Below are 18,973 nucleotides of genomic sequence, written 5' to 3'. Positions count from 1 at the left end.
CGCGCAAACTGACCACAAACAATGGCAGATAGAGTCCAAAGCAAGGCAGAGCTAAAGCTGCTTAATTAGCTGACACAGAGCACAAAGCGGCAAGTGAATTTAGAAGGCAGAATGCAATTAACGATACCAAATGCAGGGGAGCGACCACTAAGATTCCTAAATAAGGATATTCCCTGGTGCGTTCCAACCTAATTTGTTCAATAAAGACTGATTTAGGGTTCTTCGCCTTGGGGCCGATGTGCATAACAAAGGTTTTATTTTTATTCACTTTCAGCCCTAAGGAGAGCATAAACTGACAGTATTTATCTAACTGTCTTTGTAACTGGATTAGTGTTCTTGCTAAAATTACAGAGTCGTCCGCGTAAAGCAGCGCGGGAATAGGGCGGTGATTGATAGATGGAAGGTCCTGACTCCCTTCTAGCATGGCCGCTTCCAGCCCGTTAGTGTAAAGATTAAATAAGAAGGGAGCCAGGACGCAACCCTGTCTAACTCCTTTATTTACTGGAAAAGATGTAGATCGTTCGCCGCCAATCCCATATCTCACGCAAGCAGTAGCATCGGAGTAGAGTTCGCGGATGTGAGGAGGGTCTACCCCCAATTCACAGAGAATGGACCACAGCCTTGAGTGTATCACGCAATCAAATGCTGTGCTGAGATCAACGTAGACTAGGTACAAGTTACCTCTTTTAGCCCCTACATATTTACCAATCAGAAGGGTTAGGTTCAATGCCTGCTCAACAGTACCAAGTCCCTCCTGAAAGCCGTACTGGAGATCTGTCAGAATGTTATTCATAGACGCCCAATCCTGGAGACGTTCCAAGATCAGCCGGCCAGCGACTTTCCCCAGGGAGTCCAGGAGGGAAATGGGCCTGTAACAAGCTGGATTATTACGTTCGCCCTTCTTAAAAATTGGGAGCAGGATAGAAGAAGACCAAGAATCTATTAGGCCTATTTTTGTAACTGCTGCCATTACCTGGGTGACGAGAGGTGACCAGAGTTCCATGTTATTTACAAAGATGTCTAGTGGAACCCCATCCGGGCCGGGGGCCTTACCAGTTTTGGAAGATGACAATGCATTAATGACCTCATTGTGATCAAAGTGAAGGTCAATAGGAAATATTTGGTCCCCGGTACGTTCGCTTGCCACCTGAACCTCAGTTATACTATCTGCGGAGGGGCCACCAAATATCTTTGAAAAGTGAGCCACCCACTTGTCGGCCGTCACTGCCACATCTAGGTGTTGGGAAGATGTGGCATCTACCAAAAAGGGTGATTTGACCGTGCGCCAAAACAATGAATTGTCTTTACGTAGGCAGCTCTCATGTAGTTGGGCCCATAGATTTTTCTTTATTTCCTTTTTGCGGTTGTGCTGTGCCGATTTGTAGACCTTTCTAAGTTTAACTATCTCGGCAGGATCTCTGTCTTGGTTGTGGAGGGCTCTTTTTAGGTCAGTTAAAGCTTTACGGCAGGTTGAGTTAAACCAACCTTTGGTTTCCGTTTTTCTGGATTTATGTTTGCGAAACAGTTCTGCCCGTTTAATTTTGATAATTTCCAGAAAACTAGATATAATCAACTGTGGTGGGGAATCTGTTGCCAAACAATTATTCATCCATGGAAGGGCTCTAGATATCACTTTGCCAGTAATTGCTTCTGGGTCGACTTTGGACCATTTTACTGAGAAGCCGTTTACTTTATCCATGGACAGTGTTTGTTGGTTTAATAAGCTGACCCTAGTTAGCTGAGGTGAAACATTGTTAATTGACAGGGTGACACTATTAGGAAAATGATCGCTACTAATATCTGAGCCTATTTTAAAAGTTTTCAATTGACCCTTTAATATCTGGGAGCATAGAATATAGTCGATGACACTTGACAGACCCCTTCCATGAAATGTTGGAAGGAATTTGGCGGGTGGATCCACAAGGTCATTTGCGTATTCCAACTCCAATGAGAAAAGACACTCATTCAGGCAGTTACCTAGGTTCGTATGTTTGAAATGGGTCAGGGAGCAACCGTTTTCGTCTTGGAGGCCACAGGTACTATTCTTATGGTTATTGCACAGAGAAACATAAAAATCCCCCTCCCCCCCCAATCACATAGCAAGTAAGAGAGGTGTACTTGTTCCATTGTTCTTTTAGAAAGGATGTGATTTCAATTAAAGTTTTGATACATTCGGCGGACTGGAGGTTGTTATAGAAGTTAACAAAAAAATACAGTATACACTTATTAAATGAGACCTTTAAGATTTGAAAGTTCTCACTGGAAAGAAGAACAGTTAAGTTCATGGATGGTAAGTTATTTGAGGTGTATACTACTAGACCCCCCTTAGGTCTACCGTAAGTTTTAAGGCTAGCTGGGACATAGTATGTTTTGTAACCCTGAATGTGTATAGGCTCAATGGCCCAGGTTTCCTGTAAGCATACTATTTGGTGTGCACTTACTGTGTCTAGCCATGGTTTGTGGTTTATCTTGGAGCGGAGGCCAGTGACGTTCCAAAATAGGACAGAAAGAGTCTGAGTAGAGTTTACCGGGTCTTTTATGTTGGAGAGAGCGTTGGGATCTAGTGTACCTGACTGAGTATGGATGTGATATTGGAGGTGTGGGATGTAATTCAGAGGGGTCATCAGGGATAATAGAGTTCTCTAGCAATAAATCTGGATCTGTTGATCTTGGGGGAACTACCTTCCCCGTATTACCAGATAACTCAATAAATTTTATTGCGTCTAAGGACATTGATGATTCAGAGGTTATTTCTACGGGGGAGGAGGATATTATTAGTTTTAATTCTGTCATCATATCAAGGATACCATTTGTGGAACACGATCTCGGGGAGCGTGAAGATGATTGTAAGGGTTTAAACTCCGAGAGCGGGGGACCTGTGCTTTCCTGACCAGTACACGATGATGGTCAATCTACCATTTCTAGGCAGTCAAATCTGTTTGCAAGTGGAATGCCTCTCCAACCCAAGGGGGGGCAGCATCTCTGCCTCCATATCCAGGCCAGTCAACCCAGTCTCTTCTCCTGTCCCAGTTTCCTACTTGGGTCCAGTTCCATTCTGGGCCTTCGTTGTAGCGAGGTGTTGGCGGGTAGAAGTAGGAGAGTCTTTTTGTATCTATCCCGTCGGTTGTTGCTGGCATACCCCAGGAGCAGATGTGCTCAACTGTGAGTGGGTCATCAAAGTTGACAATAACGCAGTCACCCAGGATTCTTTTCGGCTCTTTGCCTATCCATGGGACCCTGCGAACCATTGTGACTCTACTAGCGGAGTACGGTGGTAGAGGTCTGTGAATAGACAACCAGTGCAATACTTTGTTTTTTAAAGACCAGCCTGGTTCCTCCGTGTTTGTACTCAGCTCAGGAACGCCAGTCATAATCACCACATAGGGACTTGCTTCTGGTGGTAGGTGTATTGGGTGTCCAACCCTTCCCCTGGACCTGGTGTTGGCATTTTGTACCCTGGAGGCTTAGCTTGGTTGGACGTCTGGGTTTTAGGGGGGAGCTAGAGTTTTTGTAGTAACAGGGCCCTGCTTCACCACTGTGGCGGGGGGCTTTTGTTGTACAGATGACACTTCAGTGGCGGGTTTTGTGGCTTGCGCCCCTGCTTTAGTAGTTTTGTTATTTGCTTTTTGCACCACTGTTTGTCCAGGACCTGTCCCCTTTTGGATTATTGAGGTTGCAGTCAGAGCTGCTATCTGTTTTTCTATCTTTAGGAAGGTCTGCTCAATGGGTTGGATATAGGTTTTAATTAATTCCCCTAATCTAATTAGCAGTTGGTTGTTTATACCGCAGATTTTACACCCTCCACCCGTGTTACTGTTTACACTGAGATTTGCTACGTTCGTGGAAAGATTAATTATTTCTGTTGGTGAAGAAATCAACTCTCTCTGTATTGGACCAGGTTGTCCTGAAGGCTGAATGGTAGGTAAGGCTTTGTGATTAAGTTGTTTCTTGGGATGGTTCACTTTATGCGATTTCATTTCTTCTGTTTAGGTATCGCTCCCTCCCTTAATCCCCTATTTAGTGCTGTGGCGGAATCCTCCTGGTTCGGGCTCGCAAAAAGAACAGGGTTTTTTTCTAACAACATAGATGATTGCGAGTCTGAAAACTCTAAAGATTCTGACAGGTCAACCGTACATGGCACAGTATGTGTTTCTACGTGTACTTCCAGTAGTGACCCGGGTTCCAGTAGGCGTGTAGGTGTCTTAGCAACAGCAAGGGAACCCATCGAGGACCGTTTGGCCATGGCCAAATCCTGTGATACCCTTCGTTCTAGCAGGATTATGCCCTGGTAAATTGCCTCGTTAGCCCTAGTGATAAACTGGTCAATTGGGCCAGTTATCTGTGCAGCACCTTGTGCTGTTTTGCTTCTGCTACCTCTAGTTGTCATGGTGTGATTAGGGAGTTATCAAAATGAATACAATATAAAGAAGATGTAGGATAATATTAGTCCAATGAGGATAGGTAGGTAGATTTCACGGTGCGAATGTAAATAAGGTGGCCCAGTCCAGTCTTACCCGGTCGTTAACGGGCTTAAACGGGCCTGCCCTTGGCCCGGGCTTCGCCCGGCGTCCCGCGAGGCGGGGCTTACACCATTCTTATGCGCTGCCTGGCGCGGTCGGCTGATGCAACTGCTGCAGAGGATGCCGGTAGTGGTAGTCCCCGGCCCGCACTCCGCTCGGCGGTCGCGCTGGTGAGTTGTTGAGACCAGCGGGACGGCGGGAGGCAGGCAGGGGGGTCCAATAACTTTAAAGGAGGAGGGAAAAGGCACTGACGACCAGCGACCAAGATTGTGTCCGCAACTCGAAAATATTCTTGTATGTACCAATACAATTTGTGAATGGCTAGCAGGCAAGTGGAGGCAAATTGAGGCAATGCCCACCAGAATCCCCCTGCTGCACCACCTCTTCAACTGCAGCCTTAATTTTCTTCCCTTGTATTTTCCCCAAGAGTCAGGTAAGGTGAGGTGAAGCTTAAATAGGGCTCCCTGTGCAGAGAGGGGGAGTTCGCAGACCAACTTTGACTGCTTTGGCTGCTCGTCCCCCTTGCTTAACTGCTGCTGCCCTCACCTTGCTTTAAGGCTGTGTCTCACAGAACGGTCACCGCTGCCTTGCCTTGACTTGTAACTGAGACGGCTCCCAGCATGGCGCGGCTCTCAAAAGGCTCTCAAAATCTCCGTGCCGCCGTGTCTCAGCGCCGCCGCCTCTTCCGCTACCACCACAGCCTTGGCTTTCACTGTGACGGTTCCACGGGCTCCCCGGCGTGACAACGCGGCTCTCAGCTCACAAAACTCAGCGCCGCCGCTCTCTCTCTCTTCCCGCTCTCTGGGGCCACGGGGACCGCGGGTGCAGCTGCTACTACCACAGCTGCTGCTCCGCTCTGCACACTGCACTGCGAGACCAAAAACCAGGACAGTCAAGAAACAACAGTTCTCTCCATGATGCACTTGTCTTCCAAAAGTGGTCTGTGAACTAAAAACGACAGCCAACATGTGTTCCTCGGTACCTGTTATGATAATTGATTTTTTAGGGCTGATAAATGCAAGAGTCCTTTACCACACGTCAGCCAGGTCCGATAAGTCCCGCCGCTGTCGTCACGCACATATCTGCTGACCATGGGAGTAGATCACGACTAGACTATATCTTTACACACAGCCTCAGTGGGACTCTTTCAGGAGGGTTGTCATAAGGCGCAAGGAATCTCGGACCATTCGGCGGTAGAGGTGCAGTTGTGCGGACTGTGAAGAGATTGGTCTCTCCCGCTGCGACTGGATCCCTTCCTATGCATTTCGGGACACCAACTTCAGGGACCGATTTGAGGAACGTACGAAGTAATATTTTGCTGAAAATGCTGGTTCGTACAATCAGACTGTATACTTCAAAAAGCATACAAGGTGGTGGCCAGGGATTTTGTGCAGGTGACGAGTGGCGCTAAGCACAAAGAAAAGTGAGCACAATGTGATGCCCTTGAGCAAGAGATATTGTCCCTCGAACTGGCAACAGGCCCGACCCCGTGGGTGTCATCGGACGTACACACTTACTCAAACTTAAGCAACAACAACTCAGGGACTTAGAGGAAGACGCTGCTCCCGTGCACGTGCTAGCTACACAGAGGAAGGTCTATGATCTAGGGGATAAGGCCAATGAGTTGATCCCTTGGCTTGAAAAGAAGGACAGGAGCCGTAACTGGGTCTCGGAAATTAGAACAGACGACGGTACACGGGGAGGAACGGGTGCAGAGTTATCAGAAGTATTTGCCGAATATTATGAGAACATATACCACAGACTATCCGGGAGGAGGAAGAGTCCTACGAATGATTGAAAGATATGAAATTACAGACGCTTGGGGAAGAGAATCAGGTGGCGCTAGACTCAGACCTCAGTGTAAAACAAGTAGAAAACGCCATATGAGATATACAGTCCGGTAAAGCGCCCGGTCCCAACGGGCTCCCCACTGAAATGTTTAAATGTGTGGCGAGTACCCTTGCCAGCATATGCTTAACATGTTTCTAGGAGCTAGAGACAATGGTGCACTCCCGGAGGACATGAGAATGGCTAACATAGTGGTCATCCTTAAAGAAGGAAAACCCCATGATCTTTGTAGCTCCTATAGACCTATATCTCTCCTGAACTTCGAGGCCAAAATATTGGCCAAAGTTATCGCAAATGTTTGAGTCCGGTCCTTGAGTCCTTAATACATCCAGACCAATATGGCTTCATGCCACATAGGAGCACCAGGCTCAATCTGCAGCGTCTCTATCGCGTAATGCAGATGACTCACAAACAACTGGATGTGCCAGCTGCTCTCCTGTCGCTTGACGCGAAGATGGCGTTTGACAGTATCGAGTGAGCGTACCTCTTCGCTGTCCTAGATAAAGTCAGACTGGATCCAAACCTACAGCGCTGGATACGTCTCCTGTACACCGACCCGATGGCATGCGTCAGCGTTAACAGGACTACATCTACACTCATTATGCTGCACAGGGGCACTCGACAGGGATGCCCGCTATCACCGATGCTATTTGCATTGGAACTGTGGCTTTTTGGATACGAGGGATGCCTCGATGAAAGGCATCAATTTAGGGGGAGGCTGGGAAGAACGTATATCCTTATATCCTGACAATATCCTGCTGTATATCCACAAACCATGACAGACATTCCACGGGCTCATCCATATAATACAGTTATTCAGCACCTATTCGGGATATTGTATCAATTGGGATAAATCCCTGGTGTTCTTTTTAGCGGGAGGGCTACCGCCCCTGACGTCGGTCTGCTCGGAGCTTGTGCGAAAAGAGACATTTCAATATCTGGGCATATGGATCACCAGGAGAAGTGGGTGGGGAATACCGGGGAAGGAGCGTAAACAGGAGGGTAGTCAATCCTGAAAGTGGTGAATCCCTTTTGTGAAATACACGCCTTATCAACAAGAGAACTTTGCTATAAGTCGCATGATTGTACACCCTTCTTTTCATCCTACGCACATAATCCTAACTCCTACTACGGAGTTTACCGTTTTCTTTTCCTTGTTTTCGTTTCCCTTATCTCCTTTGTTTTCCCCTTGGCTTTTGGTACTCAAGACTTTAGACTAGGCACAACAAAGAATCTAGCGTACCAAGGTGTGGTGATGGGAGTATACCCTAAATCGTGCCATACAACATTCTGACGGCTCCTTTTCCTCTCTTTATCCTCCTATGAGCCTCCGGGGTGACCACCACGCTCAAGGGGAACCAGAAAGCGGAGCAACACCTTTATCCTCATCAGACACTTCCAGCTCACGGGAATCATCGGAGGAAGAAGACTGTCCAGGGACCCCATCTCAACATTCTACAGTTCCCTCTTTTGTCAATAAATCGTCTTTCAAACCTATACTTAAGCCTCCACGCCTGTTTATCAAGCCTGCCCTCCCACAGAGATTTCGGTGTATAAAAGAAGGGTTAGGCGGGCAAGGGAAAAAGGGGAAAAATTGTGGCTGTCTTTAACTAACTGGTTAAGTAAGGATTGACATATAGTTTGAGATGTATGGTTAGTTCTCAGTATAGTATATAATATTTTTTGTTGAGAATTGTTTTGTTGCTTTTTTTAGGAGGAAGGATCCACCGGGTGGGAGGCGAAAATATAAACAAAATAGGGCATCAGTCACAGTCTATTCTTATGCTGTAATTGTTATTCCGTTCTTTGTTTTGTGTTCTGATGTCCTAATAAAGTTTTATAAAAAAAAAATACTACTGGGCCTCCTAGCTTGTTAATGGTAACGGATGGGTTTTCTCACCGCTAGAGGAAACAGCATATTTATGTTTCCATGTTTAATAAAAATAGTTTTTACCAAAAAAAGAATGGATGGGACCTGGTGGATACGACTTAAGGTGGTAATTCACTAGGATAAACCACAGCAGTCTGTAAATGACCACAAGTAAACCACAGACAACCTTGCTTTTCCATGAACATAAAAAAGGGTTGTGCAGATTCGGAAGCTCTTATTGTCCCTTTTGGAATAATGGTCTTAAAAGATGTTTTGATATGTTTTCTGGAATTCTTCTCCATAACAGGGTTCTCTAGACCTTCTGGCACAAAGGACTTAGTCAACATACTAACACAAGATGGAAAACATAGAGTACAGAAACTTCCCACAACCCACTGAGCTTTAGAGGAATAAAGTGTGTTTTAGGTAACGATCAGTCCTGTGAGACTCACAGGAATTGCAAGTGGAACCCAAACCCTTTTTCATTTTGAGTGGACACACTCAAGAAAACTAGGAAGCTAGGAATATAATAACTTATTAAACTGAAAGTCCTATTGAGGCGCACATGATATGAATGCTAGTTATTATAAAAATGATCTTCCTCAATAGGCAAAACAACTGAAAATATTTTAACATTATGACATTATTTCAGGGTTGTCCACATAAATAACCACAAGCCCTCCTTTACTTACGCTAACTAGGCTGATCATAGCACCAAAAAGGGGCCTAATTGAGTTTCATAGATGACTGACAGCCACATACCTTTTCTGTTCAACAGAAGCAGTGTTCAATAAAGGGATTGCAGCTGCTCTTGTCTCTGCACTTTAGCAATTATGTTGTCCTGGAGAAGTCTGATATGGCTGTCAGAGGACTCAATGTGATTTTTTACGTAGCTTTCACAAGGAAAGGTGTTTTACAGTCCTGCTGGACTTTCATCTACTTATATTTTGTAAAACATTGTTTACTGTTTAAAAACAATAATTGAAAATAAGTTGCACCATTGCTAAAACGGTCAAATTGTAGGTAATGATAAATACCTTGTCTTCTCTGACAGTCATGATGGTCCCCCTTTAAATATTCTTTTTCCCTTTCTTTTATTGAAAAGACAGCAGTGGAAATAAGAGGACCTGTTATTGAAAGGAAAGAGAAACCATTAATTTCCAGACCCCATGGAAGCCTCGATAAGGAGACGATTGTCACGAATGTTAACTAATATGTAGTCACGGAAAACATCCGAAAACCGGAGCGTGAGAAAGCATTCACCATATCCAGGCACAGAAGTCTGCTCAGAGGAAGTAATCCAAGCAGTAGCATTAACACCACTGTCACATTGAGGGGAGGGGGCAGAGCATGATGCATCGCCACATTGGCATCCATAAATCAACCCGGAAGAAGTAATACATTCAGTATCTCTCACATAGATGGAAGGGACTGTACATGATGTATCACCACATCGTCCTACGAAAGTCTACCTGGAGGAAGTAACCCATGCAATATCATTACCACCACACTCAAGTAGTGGGGAGGGGGTGGAGTATGATGAATTGCCACATCAGTATGCGTAAGCCAACCCGGAAGAGGTAATCCATTCAGTATCTGTAGGAAGCTGCCTCTGTATATAATATACCAAAGTGAGGTATAGTGTGCACAGAGTGCAGTGCAACCCAAAGGTACGCAGAGGTAAAGTTAGATAGCACCTCACTCTCTATTTGTGGTAGTGTGGTCGATCAGTAAGGCTTTATCAGAGGGTAGTGTTAAGCATTTGTTATACACAGTCAGCAAATGAATTCACACACTAAGACAACTTCAGACCAATTGTTTTTGAATACAAATATTCTTTTAGCTTTTTTATTTTCTAGAACCAAGCAGGCCTGGCACAGGTAAGTAATAAATACTTTTCAATAGTAATGCAGCCGTAACATAGTTTGGATTGCAATTGTAAATGTACTTTGATTTGATTACAGTAGTTTTACTGATAATGCAATGCTTTTCAGAATACAGTACATATACTTTGTATAGGATGTTTTAGTAAAATGACCAGTAGATTACTTTGCAGATTACATTTCTTACACAGTGTAGTATACCTTGATACTACACTGGGACATTTCCTGTGAACAGGTAAGTAAAATCGTTTTTGTTAGTAAGTACAATTTTAAAGAATTTCTTTATGTTTTCAAACTCCACACTTAGAACTTTTTCCAAGAAAAACAGTCAATGTTATGCTATGGAGGAAAATAGTATTATCGGTTTTAGGGTAAGTATTCAGTAGTGGGAGTTGAGGTTCTGGAGGTAGACTCCGGGTCCCCCAGGGTCAAGGATGCACTCTTGTTACACGCTCAGCGGCATTAGCAGGTGTGCCGTTTTGGCGTTGGGTGTCCTGTTGTTTTCCATGGGGATTTTCGGTTTTCAGCTGCAGGCTCGGTCCTGTAAGAATTCCGGGAGGAACCAACAGCTGGGCAGGTAAGTTGGAGGGCTCGGGGATGTAGGTGCACCTCGGGATATTTTCTCCAGGGCGCAGGGCGGCTGAATGCAGGGGCGTCTTTTGAGGTCAGATTTCACTTTGCCGGGCCACTCACGGTTAAGGGGGGAGTACTCCATGCAGAGGCTGCAGGCGACATCGGGGAGTCCTGGAGGGGTGTGGAACGGAGGCTGCACCTACCTCTTTCCGGCGGTGTCCGAGCGGGGAACTCGTGTCTCCCTCGCTCGGCCAGTTAACGTCCCGGTCACCCAGGACACCCTCTCGTTCTCATCCCCTGCAGGTGCCGACCCCTGAACGCGGAGAACCGGAAACCCTCATCAGCGATCCCGGAAGCGGAAACAGGACAACCTCTTTCAACCCGGAAGTACCCGCCCCTGACCCCGGAAGTGGACGGGCTGTCGACCAGCCGGAAGATAGAAAAAGCCCCGAGGAGAGAGGAAAGGCGTTCGGAGCAACCGACTCGTGGCAGGAGGCAGCGGAGAGCGACGAACCCCCGACAGAGAGCGGCGCAGCACGGCTAGATCGAAGCGAGGAGGAGGACGAGGACGTCTGGACGGAGGACTGGTGGCGTCCTCAGGAGGAAGCTGGAGAGCGGCCGCAACTCGGACGAGAGTTGCGGCGGGGCACGTGAGTACACGTCACCCTTTCTCAGTGCCCCTGTACATAGAGTTGTATATAGATAGCTGTAAATATCATAGGATTCACGAGCACCGAGTCACTGTATATATATTAATATCCCCTGTTTCACGCACGCTGTATAGAGCCCAATCACTGCCCAGCACCTGGCACCTCTCTTCCTTCCCGTCTCTTCCTTGCCTCTTCCAAAACCCGTTCCCGTCCCTCCCTCACCGTCCTCTTTCATACCCTCTCACGCCCGGGTGTAGGTGGCAGCATTCCGACTGTGTTGCACGGACTAAAGCCCTTACGCTTCTCTCCCTTTCTTCAAGCCTCCGTGGAGCCCCAGCGCCATCCCGAGGAGACTAAAGGTGAAAGCGGGAAGCAACACCTGGTCCAGGATCCTCATCATCGAACCGGGTCATCAACCAAATCCACCATCCCTAACTGCACAGTGACTTTGTATTTCCATCCATCTGTTGAAATAAAACCAGAGACATAGCTCACTATATTCGGCCTCCCCGCCTGTTATTCCGGTCCGCACGTTCCCCAAGTCCACAATTGGTGTCAGAAGTGGGATATCCCGGAGGCATGGAGGCCGCAGTCAAACAACTGGCGGAATGCCAGGAGCAACTAGGAAAGATGATGGAGCGGTTCCTCAAGACGGCGGAAGACGATCGCGGTCAGCTGCATGATGTGCTGAAGGGCCAGGGTACCGCGCAGGATCAAGCTCTCGAGAAGCTCACAACCGTTATGGGGCAACAAAGACCCGCCGCCTCCCTGCCCTCAGTCGTGTTACAGAAATACGTACCCGGAGAGGATCCAGATTATTTCTTCACGAACTTCGAGCGCCTAGCTCAGGCGGCTGCGTGGCCCGAAGACCGATGGGGCCACTACCTAGGACCACTCTTGACGGGTGAACTGCAGGCCGCCTACCAGCAAGCCAACATCCAGGGACAAACACCTTATGCCGACATCAAGACCTGCATCCTGGAACGACTGGGGATTGATGACGAGGCCTACAGGGTTCGGCTACGACAGGCAAAAGAGGGACCCCAAGAAACCCCTAGGGCTCTAGCCTTCCGGATTCAAGATCTGGCCAATCGCTGGTTAAAACCTGCTACCGCCACCAAGGAAGACATTCTGTCCAAAATATATCTCGAGCAGTATCTGGCTTCTCTGCACCCTGCCACCCAGAAGTGGGTACGCCAACATGCGCGTTTAACGCTCGCCAGTGCTGTAGAAATAGCCAGCGCATATAGCAGAGCCCAGGACTCCCAACGACCTAAGGAGGAACATCATCCCCGTATACCTCCAGGGAACCATGCTCGGCTCCCACGACCTGCTCCAGTGGTCAGGAAACCCGAGCCTGCTCCCCTCTTGCCTTATCCTGTCTTGCCGCGGCCTCACCCACCTGGACCCCAATGTTATCATTGTGGTGGGTACGGACATATTGCTCGCGTCTGTCCTCAAAAGGAGGAGCCAATGGAGATAGGGATGGCAAGAAACTATGTGTGCCTCACCGCTGAAAACACTCCTCCTCCGTTTCGATCCACTGTGCGGATTGAAGGACACCGAATGATGGCACTGGCCGACACTGGATGCAGGCAAAGCGTCATCAGACCCCAAGAACTACCTCACCCTGTCGGTCCAGTCACCGGTACCGTCGCTATCAAATGTGTCCATGGCGACACCAAACACTATCCGACCGCCCAGGTACATGTCCAACACCCCACGGATATGGGTAGTCTACTCACGGTGGGCCTCATACCCACTCTCCCAGAACAAGCAATATTGGGGAGTGACTATAGTGGACTACCCCATCTCCTTCAAGACACCACCGAGTCACTGAAGAAGTGGTGGGCCGATGCCCCGTTTTCCCGTGAACCCCCTCCGGAACATCCAGCGATCAAACCATCCAAGACCAAAAGGCAGAAAAGGAATGAAAGAAAGGACTTTGCCGTGGCCTGTCCTGCCCAAGTTGAGATCCATCCCTGGGAAACCAACAGAGAGTTCCGCGCCACCCAACAGGAAGACCCGGTGTTGCAGGAGGCTTGGGCCCGGGCTCTGGATGCGGAGGATCCCCTACATGTAGGTCCTTACTTTTTCCGGAGGAACGGACTCCTGTACAGAAAGGGAGGACCCCAACAACCTACCCAGCTGGTTATCCCCGGGTTGTTTCGTGAGAAAGTACTATTCCTAGCCCACAGCCACTTACTGGGAGGTCATTTCAGTGATGAAAAAACCGGACACACGATCCTAGACAAGTTTTATTGGCCAGGGGTACACGGAGAAATCAAACGGTATTGTCGAGAATGCCCAGTCTGCCAACGGAACAGTCGATACCGTCCTCCCCGGGTTCCTCTCCAACCCCTTCCTATCATTGATGTCCCTTTCACAAGATTAGGCATGGATATTATAGGGCCCTTGCTTCCCTCGAGATCAGGATGTAGATATGCTCTGGTACTGGTGGACTATGCCACCCGCTTCCCTGAGGCAGTACCCTTACGACAACCCACCACTCAAACAATAGCCAAGGCTCTCATATCCATATTCTCGAGAGTAGGTTTTCCCCGCGAGATATTAACGGACCAGGGGACACCCTTTGTTTCCTCCCTTATGCGCCAGGTTTGCTCCCACCTCGGCATCAAACAAATACGAACAGCTGCCTACCACCCCCAGACAGATGGGTTGGTAGAGCGATACAATGCTACACTCAAAACGACCCTTAAGAAGCTTTTAGGCCTCGAAAGCAAAAGATGGGAGGAGATGCTTCCCCTGGCGCTGTTCGCCATCAGGTGTAAGCCTCAAAGCAGCACAGGTTATTCACCGTACGAGTTGTTGTATGGGCGAGCCCCACGGACACTCCTAGATATGGCTAAAGAAGCCTGGGAGGCCGAACCAGACAGAACTCGACCCCTACCCGAATACGTGGACAATCTAAAGACTCACTTGGAACAGATAAGGGTCATTGTGAGACAGAATCTGGTAGCCGCTCAAGACACCCAAAAACGTCAATACGACAAGGGAACTAAAGCCCGGAAATTCAATCCTGGTGATCTGGTATTGTTGTTATTGCCTTCTTCCGACCACAAGTTACTAGGGCAGTGGCAGGGTCCCTTCACTGTACTAAGAGCCGTGACTCCTGTAACATATGAAGTGGAGACAGAACCCACCCGAGGGATCACGCAGATCTATCACGTGAACCTCTTGAAGAAGTGGGAGGGAGCCCGTCCTGTCATGTCCAATGCCATAGCTGCCCCCTTTGAAGGATGCATTGACCCTGACCTCCCAGAAGCCAACAAACAGGATCTCAGGCGAGCCTTATCCTCTGTACAAACCGTATTCTCTTCCCTTCCCGGACACTCCACCGTAGTTGAACATGCCATCAATACGGAACCGGGAAAAACCGTGAGACAAAGGCCCTACCGCATCCCCGAAGCTCGTAGAGCTATCATTAAAGAGGAGACAAATCAAATGCTGAGAATGGGCATCATAGAACCGTCCTGCAGCAGCTGGAATTCCCCGATTGTTCTAGTACCCAAGCCAGACGGATCCACCAGATTTTGTATAGACTTCAGAGAAGTAAATAAAATATCAGCCTTCGATACCTACCCCTTGCCACGTGTAGATGAAATGGTGGAACGCATAGGCAAAGCCAAGTACATAAGCACCCTTGACCTCTGCAAGGGTTACTGGCAGATCCCACTTAAAGAGACAGACAAACCCAAAACGGCCTTTTCCACCCCTGAGGGATTATTTCAGTTCAAGGTGATGCCCTTTGGGCTTCACGGTGCCCCGGCCACCTTCCAACGAGCCATGAACCTGGTACTACAGCCACACATGAGATACGCCGGGGCATACCTGGACGACATTGTCATTTATAGTGACAGTTGGGAGCAGCACTTAGATCATTTACGAGCTGTAGTGACCTCTTTAGGGAACAAGGGATTTACCATCAACCCCTCCAAGACCACCCTCGCAGCCCAGAGTGTGAAATATCTCGGATACCTATTGGGGGAAGGACTCATACGGCCTCAGAACAATAAAATCAAGGCCATTCAAACCATACCCTTCCCTCAAACCCGGAAGGAACTTCGTGCCTTCCTTGGATTACTGGGGTACTATCGGAGGTTTATCCCGAACTTCTCACAAACCGCAGCACCTTTGACCGATTTGTTAAAGAAAAGCACTAAAACAGAAGAAGCGCTCAGACATCCCTCAACAGCGGTAGTACATTCCTTCGAGCAACTGAAACAGTCCCTGGTTTCGGAGCCAGTGTTAGTCAGCCCGGACTATACACAACCCTTCATATTGCAGACCGATGCCTCTGATCAAGGCTTGGGGGCCGTGCTCTCCCAAAAAGACCCGACAGGGGTCGAACGGCCAATCCTATACCTCAGCAGAAAACTCTTTCCCCGAGAAGTAAATTATGCCGTGGTAGAGAAAGAGGCCCTAGCCATTAAGTGGGCAGTGGAAAGTCTTAGGTACTACCTCGAGGGGCGTGAATTCATACTATACACCAATCATGCCCCTCTGGAATGGATGGCCCGCAACCGGGGCCACAATGACAGAGTCCTCCGGTGGTTTCTCTCCCTACAGCCCTTTAGGTTTAGAACCTTACACCGGAAAGGACTACAACAGGGCAATGCTGACTATCTTTCCCGGTATCCACCTCCCAACCCCCTACAAGAAAGACAGCTAGGGAAAGGGGATGTGGAACGGAGGCTGCACCTACCTCTTTCCGGCGGTGTCCGAGCGGGGAACTCCTGTCTCCCTCGCTCGGCCAGTTAACGTCCCGGTCACCCAGGACACCCTCTCTTTCTCATCCCCTGCAGGTGCCGACCCCTGAACGCGGAGAACCGGAAACCCTCATCAGCGATCCCGGAAGCGGAAACAGGACAACCTCTTTCAACCCGGAAGTACCCGCCCCTGACCCCGGAAGTGGACGGGCTGTCGACCAGCCGGAAGATAGAAAAAGCCCCGAGGAGAGAGGAAAGGCGTTCGGAGCAACCGACTCGTGGCAGGAGGCAGCGGAGAGCGACGAACCCCCGACAGAGAGCGGCGCAGCACGGCTAGATCGAAGCGAGGAGAAGGACGAGGACGTCTGGACGGAGGACTGGTGGCGTCCTCAGGAGGAAGCTGGAGAGCGGCCGCAACTCGGACGAGAGTTGCGGCGGGGCACGTGAGTACACGTCACCCTTTCTCAGTGCCCCTGTACATAGAGTTGTATATAGATAGCTGTAAATATCATAGGATTCACGAGCACCGAGTCACTGTATATATATTAATATCCCCTGTTTCACGCACGCTGTATAGAGCCCAATCACTGCCCAGCACCTGGCACCTCTCTTCCTTCCCGTCTCTTCCTTGCCTCTTCCAAAACCCGTTCCCGTCCCTCCCTCACCGTCCTCTTTCATACCCTCTCACGCCCGGGTGTAGGTGGCAGCATTCCGACTGTGTTGCACGGACTAAAGCCCTTACGCTTCTCTCCCTTTCTTCAAGCCTCCGTGGAGCCCCAGCGCCATCCCGAGGAGACGAAAGGTGAAAGCGGGAAGCAACACCTGGTCCAGGATCCTCATCATCGAACCGGGTCATCAACCAAATCCACCATCCCTAACTGCACAGTGACTTTGTATTTCCATCCATCTGTTGAAATAAAATCAGAGACATAGCTCACTATATTCGGCCTCCCCGCCTGTTATTCCGGTCCGCACGTTCCCCAAGTCCACAAGGGGTCATTCCACGGTGGACTCGTACTCTGGAGCGCTGGTGGACCTCGTTGGGATTGGTGAGCCAGTAGGGCTGGGGGCAAATCAGTTATTCTCTGCAGTACCCTCTGCTGGGCTTCCTTCATCCTTTTTAGGTCGAAGCCTAGCGTAAGACTGTGCACATGCGCAGTCTCGCTGGCGAGAACTTATGATCTGAGGAGCTTTCTCTAGCGGGCTTTAAGCCCTGCCCCTATTTCCCATTGGCCGGCGTCACCGTTTATGCTAAACGTTGGCCAGCCATTGGGAAAGAGGTCATGGCGATGTGCTCTTTTCTCTTTTTCTGCCGTCCCACTTGGACGGACTGCCCCGACTTCCTGCTGGCGTAAAAGGTTTGTTATCTTTATGGGGCTAAACACATGGCCCCATAAAGATAATAAAAACCTTTTACGCCAGAAGGAAAGCAGGCCGCCCAAGTGGGGCGGCAGAAAAAGAGGAAATGACAACGTCATGGCGAGCGCTTGTAACAAACAGCTTGGCACCTCTGAAGATGCTCTCTCCTCGGGGGCGCTTGGTGCCTGATCCATCCCACTGTCGGAGCTCTTTACACCAAGAAGCATGGGCGCCCTCCTGGTCAGCGGTGGATGGAGGCCCCCGCTGGCACACCCAGCTGTAGCCAAACCGCACACCGAACCGATCCGCCATGTCATGCCTAGAAACACAACATTTGTAGTGCGATCGTTATAACTTAGGCTGCTCTTGGAAACGTTATTTTGTTTATGTTCATGCCGACCGGCGTGCTCTCTAATAGGCTGATTGCAGAGCTTTTCTCCTTTTACCCTTGGCCGCGCCATGCCCCCTGCCTGTCTGCCATCGCACAAGCAGATACTTCAGTTCCAGCACCGGTAGCAAAGATGGTGGCGTTCTGGAGACAGCCTGGACTCGGGTACAGATGGTTGGGTGTTCCTGGACCACAGATTGCTCTGGGATATTAGGGGCTTTTAAATTAAGGGGTGGGGTGCTCTGAGTATTTGCCGTTTGGCCCAGGGTCGTTGGAGGGGATGTGGTAGCTTTTGGATCCAGAGAAATCACTGTGTTCGCTACAAACATGCTGCTCTGGGAAACGTACTAAACGGGTTCAGTTGGGGTTACTTAAATTCCCGGATTAAGTTACCCGGAATGTGGCAGTTCGGGATTCAATCGCGAGTGGTGGTAAGGAGACCTAGTGTAGTTGTCACAGAAAGCTGTCTGGTTTCCAAGTAATATACGTTCCTAGTGGTGCACTTTTTATTGGCGAGTCCCTGGTCTCCCTCCCCCTGACAAGGTAGCGCACGGCTGCCAGGAGCGTTCTGCGCGCTCGCTGACTAGCGTATTTTTAAAATTATTTTCTTTTCTTTCAGGTCTGCTGGGACCCTTCGTTTTTACCTCCCCTTACCTGCACTGTAAATTGTGACCTTCACCGCCGCTTGGCGGGTCCGGTGCCGGGGGTGGGCCGCCATCTTGGAGTGGGGTAGAGGCGTTTACATCCGCCAGCGCTTCACTGCGCATGCGCCAGCGAGGGAACGCCTACCTAAGGCGAGTCCCTGGTCTCCCTCCCCCTGACAAGGTAGCGCACGGCTGCCAGGAGCGTTCTGCGCGCTCGCTGACTAGCGTATTTTTAAAAATTATTTTCTTTTCTTTCAGGTCTGCTGGGACCCTTCGTTTTTACCTCCCCTTACCTGCACTGTAAATTGTGACCTTCACCGCCGCTTGGCGGGTCCGGTGCCGGGGGTGGGCCGCCATCTTGGAGTGGGGTAGAGGCTTTTACATCCGCCAGCGCTTCACTGCGCATGCGCCAGCGAGGGAACGCCTACTTAATGCTCCTCCCCTAGCGTAGCGGGATCGCGTAGCGGGCGCGCCTTCGCGTGGCCGGAGTCGTGCCAGAGTCCTGCCC

The 18,973-nt window shown here is 49.2% G+C and overlaps 1 protein-coding gene across 3 annotated transcripts in view; it reads right to left on the bottom strand.

The window, feature by feature from the left end:
- The window catches only part of LOC147668909 (uncharacterized), a 275,754-nt gene that overhangs the window by 125,965 nt on the left and 130,816 nt on the right, over positions 1 to 18,973 (bottom strand). For all 3 annotated transcript variants that reach the window (XM_086948354.1, XM_086948352.1, XM_086948353.1), the window contains exon 3: positions 9,276 to 9,365. Coding sequence is in view for 2 of the 3 variants with exons in the window: in XM_086948352.1 (XP_086804478.1) it covers positions 9,276 to 9,365 (90 nt within the window). In the remaining variant the exon portion in view is untranslated. The remainder of the gene's footprint in view (positions 1 to 9,275; positions 9,366 to 18,973) is intronic.

The sequence above is a fragment of the Lissotriton vulgaris genome, unplaced genomic scaffold, assembly GCF_964263255.1.
Source record: "Lissotriton vulgaris unplaced genomic scaffold, aLisVul1.2 SCAFFOLD_907, whole genome shotgun sequence".
NCBI classification, from domain to species: Eukaryota; Metazoa; Chordata; class Amphibia; order Caudata; family Salamandridae; genus Lissotriton; species Lissotriton vulgaris.
This window is presented reverse-complemented; position numbering and strand designations above follow the sequence as displayed.